Here is an 18,602-nt window from a genome sequence, read left to right on the forward strand (position 1 = left end):
CCCAAATCCCAAAGCAGATAGAATTCAGTGTGGATTATCCCTGAAACCGATCATCTGGGAAAGGAGAGACAGTAGGAAACGCGCATCTCTGTACTTTACTATACTATGCAGTATATATTATAGGCTTAAAGTTCGCTGCTACGATTTTAATCAATTTCAGAAATAGATTAATCGACCTGATTCACATCGGAATCAAGTAAAAAAAATACTTCCGTTCGCTTCTGAATTAAATAGCATTAATAAGAAGCAGTGATAAGGAACGGGGGAAAAGTTTCAGGAAAAAAATAATCTTTTTTTCATTCACCAAGTGGGCAGCAATATCAGCTACTGCTTTAAATCAATCACAATTCGGCAGATTCTCCAGGAAAACCGGACTCGACACACCGAGGATCATGTTTGCGTTTTGGACCGTCCTCTCCGTGTGCCTGCTGGAAGGAGGTAAGCCATGTCATTAGCCCGCAACAGCCTATCTTTAACCCGCCGCTTTGATCAACGGCGTCGCTTTCCATTTCAGCACCAGTGCGCTATCGCTGGGGTCCGATACAAATTAATAGAATGTGATGCGATGCACTTCCTCACAATGTAGAACGATGCAGGCATCCCATTAGAGCGGGTGCGTGTTTTTAACGGAGTGACGTCACTAGGACTAGAAATCTGACCGCAGCCTATTGGGGAGAGTTCTTGTTACCAGAACACATTCTACAGTATATCAGAGTGAAGAACATATGTCATTCCGATATCTCCCAGTATCGTGATAGGATTCCCGTGAACGTTTCAGTGGTTAGCATGCACAATAAACGCACACGGATATCGTGATCGTAGTTCAAGGACAGTGCTGGGGTACCATAAACTAACCCAGAATGCAGGTAGGTTAAGATTAGGATCCGGGTCCGGTCCGGTCCGGTCAGTGTGTATTATAGCGAGCCGCATTTGGGTCTGGTTTCTACTGCAGTAAAACTGTATTATTATTACAATAGGACATTTTACAGTATGAAATATAATCATTGTAGGATTGCTAGTTTTTTTTTCAATAGACACAGTATATAGAATCCCATAGAATAGCCTATACCGGATGCATTCCGCTAATCCGATTCGCCCTGCCGCTACTTTATAAGTGAAAACGTTTATTAGAGAAAGTGCTTGAGCAGGGAGAGCTTGAGAGCTGAGCCGGTTTTTTATCTGTAAATTAAAACATCCCTTTGATAGCCAGTGAACCATTAATTAGAGTAAATTAAAATGTTAATTTAGAGTACACACGCTTCACTACACACCAAGCCGGAAAGGCGGAGAAGTGCGAGCTAAAAATAAACGAGAAACTTGAAATAACATCCTCTTTGGGAACATTTCCGATTTCAGCGGAAAGTAAATATCCGGAGTTGTTTTTTTTAAATGTTGCGACCCATCTCCTTGAAATTATTTTTTCCTGTTAAATTTTGCAACCGAATAACAACCCTGTTAATGATTGCATGTACGTCCGCGCACAGTAACACCCTGACTTTCAAAAGGGCGAAATAAGAACTTTTACAGAGCTTTTTAAAACCGGATTTGAGTCACTGAGTATATGGCTTTGAATTTATATCAAATGAGTTGTGAATCTACTTGTTCAACCTTTAATAAATATAAGTAGAGTGATTTTGTTACAGAAATCTGACTTTAAGAATGGCTTTGCAACTCAGTTCTTATTTTGACCCTTTTGAAAATCAGGCTGCAAGTCTCTTCTTAACTCATAATTTGTATTGTTAACTGGGCCATGCTGTTTTAATTCTCCCCTGTATTGTTATGATAACTTACTTTAATTGCGTTACCGCACGAGTTTAGTCAAATTACACAAATACAGCTTGTGTTATGATTTTTTTTCAAAGAAAAAAATTATCTGGTACCTAACGGGTTAACTCGGGAGCCCACACATTTAAGCCACTGTTTAAGTGCTTTGCCGCCCTGTGTGACGTCACAAGAGCCTGTTGGGTTTCAGGGCAGCAGGGCCGCATCGTTCAGCGCGGAGCTGGTTTCAGATAGACTCACGGTCGTTGATTGACAGCAGCAGCTGTATGGGAGGGGTGCTGGAACACTTTCCAGATGGTATCCAATGTTCTGCTTTATGTAATCCTGCCAAGACAGATATTCCCAAACCATTTAGTCATTATTATGGTTTGAGGAACGTCACTAAAGTGATACCTCCGCCAGCCCCCCAGTAATTATTTTGTGCAAGCTATCTAATTTTCCAAGCACAGGCCTATGCAGATAGAGCCCATCTCCCACACACCCATTCATACTGTTTTCCAATTGACACCCCTGTTTGTACAGGTTTCTATCATATAAACAAACCTGACAGCCAATTAGGTTTCTGATATTGCAGCTATTGAAGAATCCGTGGCACTTTTTTGTGTTTTTTATTTTTTTTATTTCCTTTTTTGCTCCTGCTCTTGTTTCAGTTCTGGACCATAGAGATACAGTTTGTTTGTCTAACTTTTGAGATTAGGGATGGTTTCCAAAGATACCTTAAAACAACATGGAGATTCGTACTGGTTTTCCAGTCAGGCACAAGTAAAGCTATTCTGATTAGAAAGCCAAGCGTTCTGTATGAGTTTAGTCTAAATCCAAACAAAGCGTCTGTCTAAAACAACTCCGGTCAGGACTGAATCAGCCCCCTCTCTCTGTCTAAAACAAATCCAGTCTGGACTGAATCAGCCCCCTCTCTCTGTCTAAAACAAATCCAGTCAGGACTGAATCAGCCCCCTCTCTCTGTCTAAAACAAATCCAGTCTGGACTGAATCAGCCCCCTCTCTCTGTCTAAAACAACTCTAGTCTGGACTCTCAGCCCCCTCTGTCTCTCTCTCTCTCTGTCTCCTAATGTTAGGGCAGCCATTTATCAACGCATTGCTCAGAAAACAGCCCGACTGTGTCTCCATAAGGTCCATGCAGTGCTGGATAATGAAACCACCTGCTAAACTGTCACAGAATCCCCCCCATCCCCTCCTCTCCTGGGACACTGCGGTCACCCCCTCCCCTGTGCACATACATGACTGAATCCTTTACACAGGCTGTAATCTGAGACCCAGCTTCTATATTATTATTATTATTATTAGTTTATTTAGCAGATGCCTTTATCCAAGGCGACTTAGAGAGACTAGGGTGTGTGAACTAAGCATCAGCTGCAGAGTCACTTACAACGTCTCACGAGCACAAGGAGGTTCAGTGACTTGCTTACACAGTGAGTCAGTGAGTGAGCTGGGATTTGAACCCGGGACCCTCCTGGTTAAAAGCCCCTTTTCTTAAACCACTGGACCACACAGCCTCCTGTGTCTGTGCTTTTTGTTGAAACAGTGCCACAGTGTTGATTAGACTGAGATCTTGGTGTGTTGTAGGTGGCGTGGCCCTCACCCAGTCAGTGGCACACAGCAGGACTGCAATGTGTTGCATTAGGGGTTGCTGTAGGGTACAATGGCACCGCAGGTATCTCAATACACCAGGGCTTCCCAACCTTGTTCCTCGGGACCCCTTCTGGTTTCATTCCACCTGCTCTCTCAGTTACTTAACTGAAACCCTTAAAGATCCTTTTTTTAATTGTTAATCGGCTCCTAAAAAAGTTGCAGATTTCAAGTAAAAAATGTTATTGCTGGCTTGAAATCTCTAAGTTCATTTTAGTTAAACAATCCCTTTGAGAAAGCGGTCCTTTGTGAAACGAGCAGCTCGTCAGACACAGCTGACCCCTCAGCATTGCGGTTCCTGTTGCTGTCAGCAGGCTTGCTGAGCTGAAGCCAGGGGCGGATGCATTGTGATAACCAGGTCGCTTCTCTGCTTCTCCTGAGCACAGCTTCCTGGCTCACTAGCTTCCTCTTGTTCATCCTTGAACGAGTTTAAAATGAACCCAGGAAGACAAAGACAGGCTTTGTAGAGCCAGAGGGCTGGCCGGCCTCTGCATTGTCTAGTTAGCAAACAGGGAACAATGAAAAAAGGCTCCTTTGTGCTTCCTATCTCCAGACCTCCCTTTACAGTGTGTGCTGTCTGGTGGTGGAGGGTTGAAACAATGGCACAGACCCCAGACCTTATCAGAGCTGATCTTGAAAGGTGGAGGGTAAGAGCAAAGCTGTGTGTGTTTAAGCATGTTGCGATCTCCTGTTAGGGAGCCCTGGGCATTCTTCTCTGGGTTCAATCACTTGAGCAAACATTTCAATCTGATTAGTCTGTCTCCAAGCACACACATAGATATCCTTCAGGTGAAAAACCATAAGAAACTGAGAAACAGTTTTGGTTAAAATCTACTCGTTAGCAGAGTGTAGGACCACCATGGAAAACCGGGACTGATTCAAGTTGACAGGGCTGTTTAAAATCGTTTCATTTGCTCAGGAGGGATGTGTGGTTATGCCCCAATGAATATTGCTTTCTTTTCAAGCCTGTAAGTAGCTTTCAGTTCTGTGTGATGCAGCTGTGGAATGCTGAGTGCCCAGGCGCTCCAGGTCTTTGATTTCCTCATTACAGAAAGTTGGTTCCATGCAGTGAATTCAGATGAAAGCTTGAAATTTATAACAAACCAAAAAAACAACCCAAAACTCTGAACTCAGAAGCAGCATCAAAACTAATCTGAGGGGAGGAGAGAGAAAGAAAGCAAAGTATCTCTGAAAAGTGAGGAAGATGAACAGCAAGCCCGTGTCACTCTGCGCTCTCCTCGGATATGAAGAGGGCGTCTCTGTGCTGGGGGGTGCCAGGGTGTGTGTGCTGAGGGGGGGTGTGGAGAAGTGATTAGGACCGCATTCCTCATACCCTGTATTACAGTCAGCAGCACGAAATCCATTGAAGGAAAGTATCCTTTTACTGTCTGTGTGCCGGGCCACTTGTGTCCATGAAGATCCTAGACACATGAACAACGTCATGAGTGAATGCGTTTGAGATCTCAATGATATCTTCATTAATGTAGTGAGGTCCTAAACAGATGAACAACGTCATGAGCGAACGTGTTGGAGATCTCAATGATCTAGTTTGAAGCACGAAAAAATCATACCTGTCTCTGCTTTAGAGGTCTCCCTATGCTTTACCATGCTTTCACTGTGCTTTATTACACTTTGCTGTGCTTTTACTAGGGGACACTTGTATAAGTCTTAGTTTAGCCTGGTTTGTTTTTGAATATGCTTTGCAATGCTCACCTGTGCTCTACCATGCTTTCACTGTGCTTCACTGCACTTTGCTGTTCTGTTAAAATGACGTCTTCCAGGTCCACTCCACGTGTGAGGGAAGGGAGAGAGACACAGAGCTGGAAACCCAATGTTATCCAGCAAGTGAAAGCAGGTTTACCCCTGCTGCTGCAGCTCAAGCAGAGTCAGTGATACTGTGGGAAATCCAAGCAGGAGAGAGGCAGACAGATTACAAGGGTTGAGAGAAAGAGATTGAGACCCAGATTACAGAAATCCCACTGTAAACCAGCGACCGAAGCCAGAGGTCAAGATCCCAAACCATGTTGAAATGGTGCAACTACACGCGTCTCTGTTTGTAGTTCATAAAATGCACCGTATTCATTAATAAATAAGTAAACACAGTAATACAAATTAGACACTTCTTGTTGAAAAGTAAAAGGGCATATTTTACACGACAGTTTCGATGTTTGTTGAAGAATACGCTTTACAGGCACACACAAAAAAAGAAACCAGCCAGATAAACAGTGCCCTGTGAAATGTTAAACATTTGCTTTACTGTGTCTGCGTTGAGGGTAGACAGACGCACACATGGAAATTGTCAGCCGGTTAAACACTGAGAAGGTCAAGGAATGCCAGGGGACAGGGGTGATACAAAAGAGAAGTTCAAAAAGAATAATAAGACATGAAAGAAGGGGCCGGGTGAAGAATGTGAAACCGAACCCGAAACTGAATTCTGTTTGCACAATCCGAGCAGCTGAACTATATCACGGATCCTGTCATCTTTATCCATGGCTGTTTTTACACCTGTGTAAATTTGAGATGAGGGTGGAAGGGGAGGGGAGGGGAGTCGGGGGTCATTAACTCTGCACAGCTCCACAATGCCTAACTCCAGTCTCTAACATCGCAGTTTTAGGTTAAAAGGATAGAGAAATGAAGCCTTTAAAAGGGTGGATACAGATGCCAACAGACAAATTCAAAGAGTTTCCTTTGAATCGTAAAATGATTGCTAAAAAAAAAAACAGGGCTGATATTTTCCAAAAAAAGAAAACTTCTAAATAAATGTAGACCGGTGACTCTTTCAGTGAGTGCTATCTTCCCACCCCTGTGCTTAATTAAAATCCAATAGGCTTTCCTATCCTTTGTCCCAGAGTTTACACAGGCAACCTGGAGTTTGCTCTCTAGTTAATCCTCTCTGGTTTAAAACTCAGGGTTAAGCGAGTCTCGGTCAATGGCAGTGGATCTTGATTTCCTTTAAGATCCAGTCCTCCCTCCCTCCCTCCCTCCACATGGTTTAATCCTCCTCCTTGAGTGTTTCAATCCTCTTACTATCCCTGGGGACGCAGGGTCATGTTAGCGTCCCGGGACCAGGAAACGGGGCCACTTTAATTAAAGATTAAAAAGAGAAGCGAGTTAAGAAGGATGAAAATGAACGTGGGGAGGAAAAGAGGAAAAATGTGCTGTACTGAAACGAGTGGTATTGTACTGCTGCAGATCTCTGCATCTCTGGCTATTGATTTCTCAACCTAGTCTCCTAGTGCCCTGCAGTCTCCCACCTGTTGCTTCATGTGTAAGTGCTTCATGCGTGGTGCATCGTGGGACAGGAGGACCATGTTTCAGAGGCATTGAAAAAGACTTCTGGATGAAACATTGTCTGCCACTGAACTGAAATTAAGTTTAGTAATTCTAAAATCACGCTTAAGGTCCAGAATATAATAGCTAGCGCACAGGCGCTGTTGGGATCTGTCCAGTTCTGTCAGGCTGTTTCCTGTCTTGCTACATCTCTGCCCGTTCCTGCAGCACCACACTTCCATTAGAGAAGCAGAGAGCCTTCTCCTGTCAGCCCGAAGATTAAGTGACAAAGTCCAGGGGGGGTCACACAGCCTACCCACTCTCGAGGGCCGGGGTGAGAGGTGAGGGGGTGCGCGGGCACACAATGGAGTGTTTAATGGTCTCTGGACGCACTGGAGAGGCGTGTAATAGGAATGCTGGGGGCCAGGTCAGGGAAACAGCCCCCTGCATTCTTGCAGAAGCCAGCATATGTTTGAGGTCTGGAAGTTAATCGCGGCAAGCGAGGATAGCGGTCGACACCCCAGCCGTTTATTTTGTTAGATTTCGAAATGTCACATTTTTCAATTTTGACAGTTTTTTTAGATTAAGTATATGAGGAAAACTACGAAGCAGCGGTGTGTAATTCAATATGTTAACGTAACATCATTCATCAGGTTTCATTCGACGTTTCTGAAGCGAAATGGGTTAATTCTATAGAGGGTGATTCTATGATAAACTGTTATTATAAGGGATATATCTCCATAAGTTACGAATATGTGTTTTAAAAGCATTGGGACTCGGCTGAAGGATACTCAAGAGAAGTGAATGTTTTATTTTGTTTTTTGTTTTCAGTAGTTTCGCAGTGGAGATCTGTGGAGGCTGGTGTATATTAACCTCCCTAGGCTGGGATTGCAGTTCATGGGTGAATGCAGCGCAGAGGGGGGGTGGGGTAGCCTCTTCACTAAGGGGGTTCTACCAATGACAGCTCAGACAATGGGGAATAATGCATGAAAGCAGAGGCTGAGAGGATTAAAACCAGGGAAAACAGCTCTTAAAAAGCTGTTAGGGTCTAATTTGAAAAAAAACGAGAGGAGAAAAGGACTGAGAGAGAGCCTGAGACAGATCTTGAATGCACAAAAAAAACCACATCTCCAAATAGCCCTCTTGACTTCGATTGCAGGTGGCCTCGGTCTTCAATACTTTCAGAAAGACACACAATAAAACAAGAAAACCTGGCCGCTAAATCCCAAGCAGAAGGCATGAGGGATCCGTATTAGCAAGACTACGCTAACCCTCCGATTCAGAGAGGCATGACACAGCCGCGAACGACAGGGGGAGAAAAAAATGAAACGAAACAAAGAGAAGCACTGAACAAAACAACACATCATTCCTCTTGAAACTGAAAACACAGACGCGGACTGGGGGAAAAACACAGGGTTCGACCTTCTAGACAGATATTTAGGGGGCTGCTTCGCTGTGTGGTTAAAGTGCCACATATAGTATAGGACCAGGGCCATAGAACTCGGTTAGTTGCTGGACTGCAGCGTGGAAGGCAGTGGGTTCGAGTGTAGCTCAGTGATTAGAGCATTGGACTGCAGTGTGGAAGGCAGTGGGTTTGAGTAGCTCAGTGATTAGAGCACTGGACTGCAGTGTGGAAGGCAGTGGGTTCGAGTGTAGCTCAATGATTAGAGCACTGGACTGCAGTGTGGAAGGCAGTGGGTTCGAGTGTAGCTCAGGTGATTAGAGCACTGGACTGCAGTGTGGAAGGCAGTGGGTTCGAGTAGCTCAGTGGTTAATTGAAGTGCTTGGCTTCTAATCTGGTTTATTCCTTCCTAATTTTCAGCTCATGTGCTGGAAAGGTCTCTTTAGAGTCCTGCAGCATTGAAACGTTTTACCTCCACAATGCAGATGGCTAAGTATAAAGCTCTTTTAATACCCTGCTGTAGCAATCTGCACAGGCTGCATGTCCTTCTGCTTGGCACTGCCTTCACACTGCACTGCCAACTCCATTCCATAGGAGCACTTTGAAACCGCAGGAGAGGGGAGGGTATTCCAACACAGCTTAGCAAAAACACTGGGAAGTTAGCAAGAAACCGAACTGAACCAACCAGCCAACCAGCCAAGCAACCAGCCAAGCAACCAGCCAACCTCTCTCTCCTGCAGCTAACTTCCATACAGATCCAATGGCAGCATTTGCCTTCCAAAGAGGTCCCTAAAGCTGTTTGCTTTGCTTATAGCAATAGAAGGGGGAAAAAGAGGATCATTTGTAAGGAAAAAATAATACATTTTAAAAAATAAATGCATTCCAAAACTGTTTGTGAGCTGAGCCCCAGCCAGGGGGGTCTTCATGTTCTTATTGAGGGTAGATCTCAATCTGTCCACAATCCAGTGTGGAGCGGATCGCACCTTGACTTACAGCTCGGCGGGTCGTGTTCTCACTCGGCTAGGCGGGGTGGGAGCGTAGAGAGGGGGCTGCCTGGATTAAGCCCGAGCTCCCCAGCTCCCCAGATGAAGTGTATAATTGACTGGAGACAAAAGCCCCTGGCAGACCTCGGAAGCCTGCTTCAATGGGACGCCTCTGAAAGACAGGCCCCATCCCCGGGGGGAAAGGCCGCTATTGAAAAGCTATTAAAGACGCATTTAGCAGGGATTGATTGGGAATGAAGAGGGTGATAAAAGAGAGGGACGGGAGGACAAAGGGAGGCTCTGGGCACCGTATGTTCCTGTTCTTTGCCTGCTTTTCTTCCAGGGCCCCTCGCAGTCTGTTTAAGTGTCTCTCTTGAGGAATAATTCCGCTGGTTTAGTGCCGCCTCAGCGGCCGTTCTTTAAGCAGATGAAGATTTCTGTCTGCGAGGCTCGAAAAAGTGATTCTGATCAAACTGCCAAAAAAAGAAAAAAGCTGTAATGGCAAAAGTGTCCGGAGAGTGTTCTAGTCAAAGCAATAGCCATTCCTTTTCTTTTAGTGATGTTTTTAGTTTAGCACTATCGAGTGGTTATTAGTTATGGATTATAGAGATCTATATAAAAGTTTGAAAGGCAGTATAACTGCGGTGGACAAAAGGTGTACATGATTAAAAATATTATTTATTGCAGGACTTTCCGAACAAAAGCCCTTCTTCAGCTGTGTAGAAAGTAAAGTAAGCCTACATACAGTATATATTCACATAATATATGTATATATTTCCCTATCTACCATCAGAAACATGTCTTTTGTAATAATGCTAGTTGTCTTAAAATGTTCACTCAACACGGCCACTGCCCATATTCTGTTTGCCTCCCAACACGTTTCAATCGAACCTTCTTGTAAGAAGTTTCAGGAGAGCTAAACTGTTTTAATTCTTTCTGTTTCAAGAAGCAGCTGATAAGGCAGGTCCATCTGAATGATGAGTTTAGCGTGCGTACCTGCTGCTGTTGGACAGAGAGGTTCTGGAGCGTTGCTCACTCTGTGGTACGTTTCTCTCCTTCCAGGACGCGCTGCATACTTCTCGCAGGAGCCTCAGGACCAGGTGGTGGTGAGCGGTCAGTCCGTGACGCTGCCCTGCGTCATCGTGGGATACCGCGGCATGGTGCAGTGGACCAAGGATGGGCTGGCGCTGGGAGGAGAGAGGGACCTGCCAGGTAAGCAACTTTAAGAAAGTAAAAGCAGGAGAGAAATTAGGGAACTTGAAGGAATTCAATAGGACAGAATCTCATTGTTTTCATTTAATTCTCCTAGTGTTTATACTGGTAGTCTGTTCATGAAAAAGGTATATATTTTTAAAAGTGCTTCCGATCTTCTGTGCTAAAAAGTTACATGGTATAATGTGAAATAATGTATAATGTGATATCTTGTAACAATTGTAAGTCGCCCTGGATAAGGGCGTCTGCTAAGAAATGAATAATAATAATGGTACTGGCTTGTTATATGAATGTGTTTCCCTCTCCCTCTCTGTCCCCCCCTGCAGGCTGGACCCGGTACTCCATCATGGGGGAGCCCATGTCAGATGAACACAGTCTGCTCATTGACTCTGCTGAGCTGGCGGATGACGCTGTGTACGAGTGCCAGGCCACTCAGGCAGCCCTGCGCTCCCACAGAGCCAGGCTCACTGTGCTGGGTAAGGGAGCTGATGCCCTGCACAGCACACTGCCATTGCAGGAGCATGGGATTGGGGTTAAGGGATGGGTGTGCTAAACAATTGATCCAGGGCAAGGTTCATCGTTCATGGAATTTAAATGCAAACTGTTTTTTTTAGTTGTTTTGCTAGTTCTGTCGACAGTTTGTGGACTATAATGCACAAAGGGTTCAGGTGATGATGTCATACTGTCAGAGAGCCAATGGGGTCCGGCTAACCCGCCCTTGTTGATCCCCCAGTGCCCCCCGAGGACCCCACGGTGGACGACGGGCCGGTGGTGAGGCTGAAAGCGCACGCGCCCTACAACCTGACCTGCAGAGCCTCCGGGGCAAAGCCGGCCGCGGAGATCACGTGGTACCGGGAGGGGGAGCTGCAGGAGGCGGTGGTCTACTCCAAGGTAACAATCCGGGCTTCCTTCTGTTCAATATCCAGACACGCCTTCATTCTGAATGAGCCGGGAAGCACAAGTTAACTTAAATAAATCACCGGAGTCAAATAAATAAACCTGGAAGCCCATCAAATCAAAGGAAACTCCGTGGTTTCTGGTGGTTTTGTTTTTTTTTTATTCGGACCTGGTGCAGGCATCGGTTTCCTTCGCACGCTGCTTTTCTCTTACAGTCATTTATCAGCGGCTGTCCTGAATCTGTCCCTCTCATTTTCACAATTCTCATCTCCGCTGCAGCCAAGGGAGGCATTTCCTGACACTGTCGTTTATTTAAAAAGGAGTACAAACGCGACCGTCTCTGCTGCGGCGGGATACATCGAGCTGTGAATGTTTGAATATCCCGCGTGATTAATCACGTCATCTAACGCTGTGTGGTTTTTCTCTCCTCAGAGTCTGATGGAAGATGGCAAGCGGGAGCTGTCGTCCAGCATGCTCCTGATCACTCCCGAGGATCAGGACACCGGCCGAGCGTTCACCTGCCACGTCAGCAACCCCGCCGCCCCTGCCGGCAAGCAGACCTCCGTCACGCTCAACGTGCAGCGTGAGTACACAGCCTCGCTGCCCCTGAGTCCCCCCCCGTTTGAGCTCCTACAGAATTCCCAGATTCCACCACCGACATTGTAAATGGGCCGGTCTTTCTTTCCCGAGCTCAGTGTCCTGCTGACCAGTGTCCTGCTGATCAGTGTCCTGCTGGTCAGTGTCCTGCTGGTCCATGTCCTGCTGATCAGTGTCCTGCTGATTTTGTTTTTGGTGACCAACTCCCCTCCCTTTTCCTTTCAGACCCCCCGACCGTCACTCTCTCCGTTGAGCCGCAAACCGTCCTGGAAGGAGCCAAGGTTCTCTTCGTCTGCTTTGCTTCGGCCAACCCGGAGATCACCGGCTACAGGTACCGCTCAGGACTGCCTGCCTTGTCATTGCTGGACAATGCAATGGGTTATGGTATGCAATGGAGGCAAAGTAGTACGGAACAAATACAACACAAAACAAAACACCTAAAAAAAGTCTGCGTTTTGGAACTAGCAGGACGGTAGTGCACTTAGCAGCTACAAGGGTTTTGCCCTGACATGGAAAACAACATGCCTTTGCCACTGATCATGAAAACAACATGCCCTTGCCACTGATCACGCTTACAGATCTATTCATTGTTTTGTTCCCCCGACCCAACAAAGTAGTTTGCAAGTTATAAGAGACTCAAGCTTTTATAGAAGAGAATATCTAAGCAAACAACCTACTCTCTCTCTCTCTCAGGTGGGCAAAAGGCGGCGTGCCCATCTCCGAGGCCAATGGAGACAGCCTGGAGGCCACGGTCGACCACACCTACTTCACGGACCCCGTGTCCTGCGAGGTGTCCAACTCCGCGGGCAGCACCAACGTCAGCACCCTGGTGGATGTGCAGTGTAAGCGCTTACTGACTCTCACACTCCCGGGTTATTCGCCAGTTTTTCTACATCATCTAGAATTTTAGGATTGAGACCTAAAAATTAACTATATGAACATAATTTAGATCTTTTATTTAAAATCAAAGAAACTGCAAAATGACATAGCAAAAGTCTACTACCGGAAAGCCATAATAGTAGCACAATAGTATTTCATGTTAGATTTCAAAAATATCTTTCAATTTGTGTCCGTTTTTTGCTTTAAGTATATGGGAAAACTACAAAGCGACGTTATGTAATTCAATATGTTAATGTAACATTATTTAGCAGGTTTCATTCCACTTTATGAAGCAAAATGTGTTAATTCTATATAGAGGGTGATGCTGCAAAACTTTGTCCGTAGCCCCCAAAACTAGATAGGAGTTTGGGTTAGGGTTAGTATTTGGGTTTGGGTTTGGGTTTGGGTTTGGGTTAGTATTTCTTCAGTGTGTTTTTAACTCTGTTCTTTCTATTAATTTGCAGTTGGTCCGAAGCTGATGTCTGAACCCAAGCCCCAGTCTGTGGATGTCGGAATGGACACTGCCTTTACCTGCTCCTGGACAGGGAACCCACCTTTGACCTTAGCCTGGACCAAAGTGGGCTCGAGCGTGGTAAGTGGACCAGCCTTTATTTTCATAATGTGTTCAAGTAATCCCACAGGAATCATGAAGAGACGTGAAATACTAAAAGTGAATCATGACCAATCTCCCAATACAGTTCTCTCCTATCCTCTTCTTTAAAATGTTATTCTCTTAACTTTTTCTTACCTATAAAGAATGTCCTTGTTTGACTCTTTTTTCATTGCCTAAGTTTAGAACTTTAATAGTTAAGGATGAGTTCCCTTAAGCTGAGGGAACACAAAGCCACTATGTGGCTTGGAGCTTGGTTTTTAGTTAACTAGCTCTCATGGCACACCAGGGGAGACTTGGGGGTTTCATACAGCAACCTCAAACTAGGTCTCCCGGTGGTGTCTTGGAACCAGGCTGCAAGCCAGTGTTGCTTCAGCTTTAGAAAAGCAGCAATGATACCTGGCCAGCAGCCCCTGGTCGATCCAGAGAGCTTTACAGTAAATGCTTATCCCATAGGGGCGGCACCTCTCTACCCTCCAATGACACAGCTCCTCTCCTCCTCCAGGTCCTCAGTAATGGGAACACTCTGCAGCTGAAGGCGGTCACTCAGGAGGATGCTGGGAGCTACACCTGCAAAGCCATCGTGCCACGCATCGGAGTGGCTGAGCAGGAGGTCACCCTCACAGTGAACGGTGCGTCCGCAATGCACTTCCTCTCACTCTGTGTGTGTCTGAGCACCGAGGGCTTGAAACAGGGAAGCATTCCAAAAGTAAAAGCACAGCACAGGGTGACAGAGCACAGTGAAAGCACAGTAAAGCATAGGCAAGCATTGTAAAGCACAGAGAGGTCTGGTAAAGCATAGGGAAGCATTGTAAAGCACAGAGAGGTCTGGTAAAGCATAGGGAAGCATTGTAAAGCACAGAGAGGTCTGGTAAAGCATAGGGAAGCATTGTAAAGCACAGAGAGGTATGGTAAAGCACAGGGAAGCATTGTAAAGCACAGAGAGGTCTGGTGGAGCATAGGGAAGCATTGTAAAGCACAGAGAGGTCTAGTAAAGCATAAGGAAGCATTGTAAAGCACAGAGAGGTATGGTAAAGGATAGGGAAGTATTGTAAAGCACAGAGAGGTCTGGTAAAGCATATTTGAAAAATAAATATTAAGAGCGAGAGGAGGCCATTGGTCCCTGGACTGCATCCAGGCTCCCAATGGATAACCCATTCCATATAGCCTCATCTCCACTCTGTGTGAAAATGACCCACCCTGTCCTGAGTCTGTCTCTGATCTCCTCTCATTTCTTTACTCCCACCCCCCTCTTTCTCTCCAGGCCCCCCACTGATCACAGCAGAGCCCACTCAGCACGCAGCCAAGGGAGGCAATGGGAAGCTTGAGTGTTTCATTGACAGCACACCCCTGCCAGACAAGATTGTAAGTATAGTCAAAATGGTCTCAAAAAAGGTGCATGCAGAATCTGTATTTAATCCAACAAAACAAACATGAGTTTTGTGAATTGGGCTCAATATATGTAATCTGCCTGCCTGCACTCTCAGAATGTTAGGTGGTGTATTAGGAGCCAGGGCTGGAAATAAGACTCCTATTGCACAGCAGTTTCACCCATTCCACGTTTTAATAAGAGCTTGATTAGCCCCAGTGTGTCTAGGGAACAAGCTCAGGTGTGTCTTATTATCAAATTCCTAATGAAACCAGGAATGAATCAAACACTGCTATGCAATGGGTCTTATTCCCATCCCTGGGAGCTCAGACTTGCTGTATAATGTTTCTGCTGGTTTGACTGACCCCCACCCCCCCCTTCCTGTCCCTCCCCAGGTCTGGTCGTTCGGTGAGACCACCTTGTCAGGAGGCAGCTCAGGACGCTTCACGGTCACCACCGCCTCGGTGGCCGGGGGAGTGATGTCATCACTGGTCATCACAGAGACGACGGCGCATGACTTCAGCGTTCGCTACAACTGCAGTGCGTGGAACCGCTTCGGAGAGGGAGTGGCACTGCTCACACTCCAGGAGCAAGGTGGGAGGGGCTGCCTGGTCATTATTATTAATATCTGTCAGTTCTGTCTATTCCGGGAAGGGGATTCAATCCAGTCCTTTGGTACAGTGTAACACACTCTTCATCCGGCGTTTGTTTGACTCGTATCCTCCCTGACCCCCGATCTGTACTTTGTTTCCCCGCAGAAGTGCTCCCCCTAATGATCATAGTGGGCGCTGCAGCTGGGGGCGGAGCCGTTCTCCTGACCTGCATCATCGTCATCATCCTGCTGTGCTGCAGGAACTCTGGGAAAGGTGAGGTCAAAGCCTCTGTGCACACTGTAGCGATTACATTCTTAAACGAAGCAGCATTGATTGTTTGTGTGGCAGAAGCAAAGACGGTCCCATTTGGGGTTTTTGTCTACTCTCGTCGCATGCTTGTCACATTAAATCAAAACCACATCAGAAAAACGAATAACCACCTGGTGCAATGTTCTTGCTGTCAGCTACCCTCTTCCCGACAAACAGAGCCACTGTGCAGCGACTGAGCGAGCCTGCCCGTCCGGTTAGTGAACTCTCCCTTCTCTCTCCTCCCAGCCAAGAAGAGCACGCGCCTCTCCAAGAGTGACATCCGAGTGCAGATCGTGCACAGCGACCACAACGTGGCCCGGACCAATGAGGACGAAGAGGAGGACGTGAAGGAGCCAATGGTACGCTGCCTTTTCTGAAACAGTGACATCACAATGAAAAATAGGCCGATCCAGTTGTGTTTAACAGTGCATGTGTGTGTGTGTAGATGAGCCTTGTGTCCACTGAGTTAGCAATTCAAGAGACATCGTGAGCTCAAATGAACAATGGGCTAATATAAGGGAGGTTACAGTCTTTTATGCATTCATTGCACGGTCATTCTATGTATAATTGTGTAATGTCAAGTTGCCTATGTAGGCTACACTCACAGTGCTGCAATGTCTTGGCCGATTACCATATCTTACCATCGTGGAAGTGGGAATAGATGGTGTAAAGAGTGTCTATTGTCATATGTCTAAATACAGAGCCATTCAACAAGATAAACCTCACACACTCAATGAAAGTGTCTCGTGAAACGTGGCAAGTCCTTAACCCCGCTTGTGTGTGTCTTCAGGCTCCGAACAGCGAATCTCCAGGAACTTCCAGGACAGAGCACAGTGACCTGCTGGAGGAAGAGGAGGACGAGCGGGCAGAGCTGAAGGTAACCAGCCACCCCCCCTTTACCTTCAAAACAGGACCCACCTTCTCATTTTGTAACATCAACGTGGAGTTTATATAAGACTTTCTCTTAGTTGATACCCAAAATGTACAATCACACTGCCAAGAAAGAAAACAACTAATAGATTTTTACTCAAGCTAAATAAAAGATTCATAATTACCATGTACGACCCAAAATTACATAATTACCTTTAATTAAAGAAAAATAATAAATCACAAACATATCTATTAAAAATGCATTGTAAACAGCAATGAAACAGGAATGATTCCATTAAAACGAGACCCTAATCCTTCTCTCTGATTTTTTTCTCCAGGATCCCACCAATGGCTACTACAACGTGCGCACCCACGAGGACCTCCACATCCGCAGCAGCTTTTCCGACTACGTCCCGAACCCCCGTCCCATCTACACCCCCTCCTCCCAGCTGCCCCACAGCCCCCTGTACAGCCAGCAGCCCAGCCAGCCTCGCATCTACGACTACAGGCACCGCTACGGGACCGCCACCGGGGGGCGCACCGCCTACGAGCAGCAGCAGTACCCCCGAGAGCCCGTGTACGGAGGCTCTGCCTATCTTCCGGCACCCTGCGGGCGAGCTTTCACCAGCTACGTGAAGCCAGCCACCTACGAGAAGGTGGACTCTTACGACCCCTCTGACCAGGCCAGCAAAGTGTCGAGCTCGTCGCGCTTTTCCTACGCATCCTCGCAGGTTTCTTCACAGCAGTCAGACTTCGGGCGGCCCACGCAGCAGCGCATGCAGACGCACGTGTGACGCGGCGCGCTGGGGATCGGACACGCGGCCGCAAAATAACCTCCGGCTTTTGAACCGAAGCGAGACGCACTCCCCTAGAAAATCAAGCAAGAACAATCACGCTTTCGTCGCTGGAAGTTTCCCGAGTGACTAAGTTATTGTACCGAAGACATTGAGACAGTGTTTTTTCTTTTTTAAATTCCTTCACGCAAGGTGCGTGGAACTGTGTCAAAACAACAACCTCACATTGACGTGTGTTTTATTATCCACCTCAAGTCCTTGAAGATGTTTGAACAGGGTGTCTTTCAGGGACTGGTTTGGTTACTGAAAAGTATACTTTGGATGGACCAGTGCCGGTAACTGGGACTACACCTCCTAGGGTCACTTGAGAGGACAATGTAATTTATGTGGGCTTCTTGTCCCGGTGGTTATGGCCACCAAGGAGTCTAAAGACAGTGTGTATACTGAAGGAGACGCATCCTAAAGCTTTATTCGAGACACTGCTTTTACCTGTTAGTCCAACTGGTCAAAAACTCAACAGAAGGAAAAGATGCTGGATTTCATCACAGCTCTGATCCTTACCTCTTCCTTCCGTTCCTTTATGAAGCTCATTCTATAGGCAGGTTCCAGTAAGGGGGTGCCAGTACAGTATACCCAGGAGGGGAAACGTAGATCTTTCAGGGATCTCCAAGCTCTCTCTGTGTGGAAGGGAAGCACGTGGGTGAACAATGATATCCGACTGCTGCAATGCACAAGAAACCGCAGTCATGCTAATACCCAAGAGAACTCGTAGCGTTTTATAAATCTAGTCGCTCCGTACAGCTCTGAGCGACAGCTCAATAAGAGGCGGATGAACGGGCGCTGGCTGAACAGGAGACATGACTGGGACTCCTGAAGTCTCCCAGTTAACTGTTTGTTCAGCGAATGTTCATTTTGATTAATGCCAGGAACGAATGGGCTGCTTTTGATGTAGCTTTGTGTCAGCATTGTTTTCACAAGACCAGTATTTCTAATAGAAAATGTGGGACTGATGTGTGTTTTTGGAATCCTGTACGACAAAGCCAGCCACGGCCAGGCTGACGTAAAGACAGTAAAAGATATTTAAGTTTGATGTTTCTATCTCCATGACTTTAGGAACTTTGTAAGTGTAAAAACAATGATCTGTACATGCGTGTCTTATTTTAATTTAATATTTCATATAACCCTTAAATGTACATCGCTAGCTGCTCCAATGTAAAATATCTTTATAAAATAAATGACAAAAGGAAATTGGGATTTGGGTGCAAACCGATCCAACTTTTTATATGCATTAAGAACTTTATTTGCAAAACTATTGTTGCATGTAACTTTGTACACATACAGTATTTATATTTAAATAAAACATTTGCGATAAAATGTTGTGTTTGTGCG

The 18,602-nt window shown here is 46.0% G+C and overlaps 1 protein-coding gene across 1 annotated transcript; it reads left to right on the forward strand.

Annotated features, from left to right (window-relative positions):
* The first annotated feature begins 8 nt into the window (after window positions 1-8).
* LOC117434052 (kin of IRRE-like protein 1) lies at window positions 9-18,587 on the forward strand. Its single transcript, XM_059011162.1, has 15 exons — window positions 9-438; window positions 10,146-10,295; window positions 10,622-10,771; window positions 11,029-11,186; window positions 11,625-11,775; window positions 12,015-12,120; window positions 12,483-12,631; window positions 13,133-13,260; window positions 13,784-13,910; window positions 14,543-14,643; window positions 15,043-15,241; window positions 15,406-15,513; window positions 15,796-15,908; window positions 16,340-16,426; window positions 16,758-18,587. Exons 1-15 carry the CDS (start codon window positions 393-395, stop codon window positions 17,211-17,213), a joined length of 2,229 nt encoding a protein of 742 aa, XP_058867145.1. The 5' UTR covers window positions 9-392; the 3' UTR covers window positions 17,214-18,587.
* Window positions 18,588-18,602: the final 15 nt, after the last annotated feature.

Source organism: Acipenser ruthenus, chromosome 41 (assembly GCF_902713425.1).
Source record: "Acipenser ruthenus chromosome 41, fAciRut3.2 maternal haplotype, whole genome shotgun sequence".
Taxonomy (NCBI): domain Eukaryota; kingdom Metazoa; phylum Chordata; class Actinopteri; order Acipenseriformes; family Acipenseridae; genus Acipenser; species Acipenser ruthenus.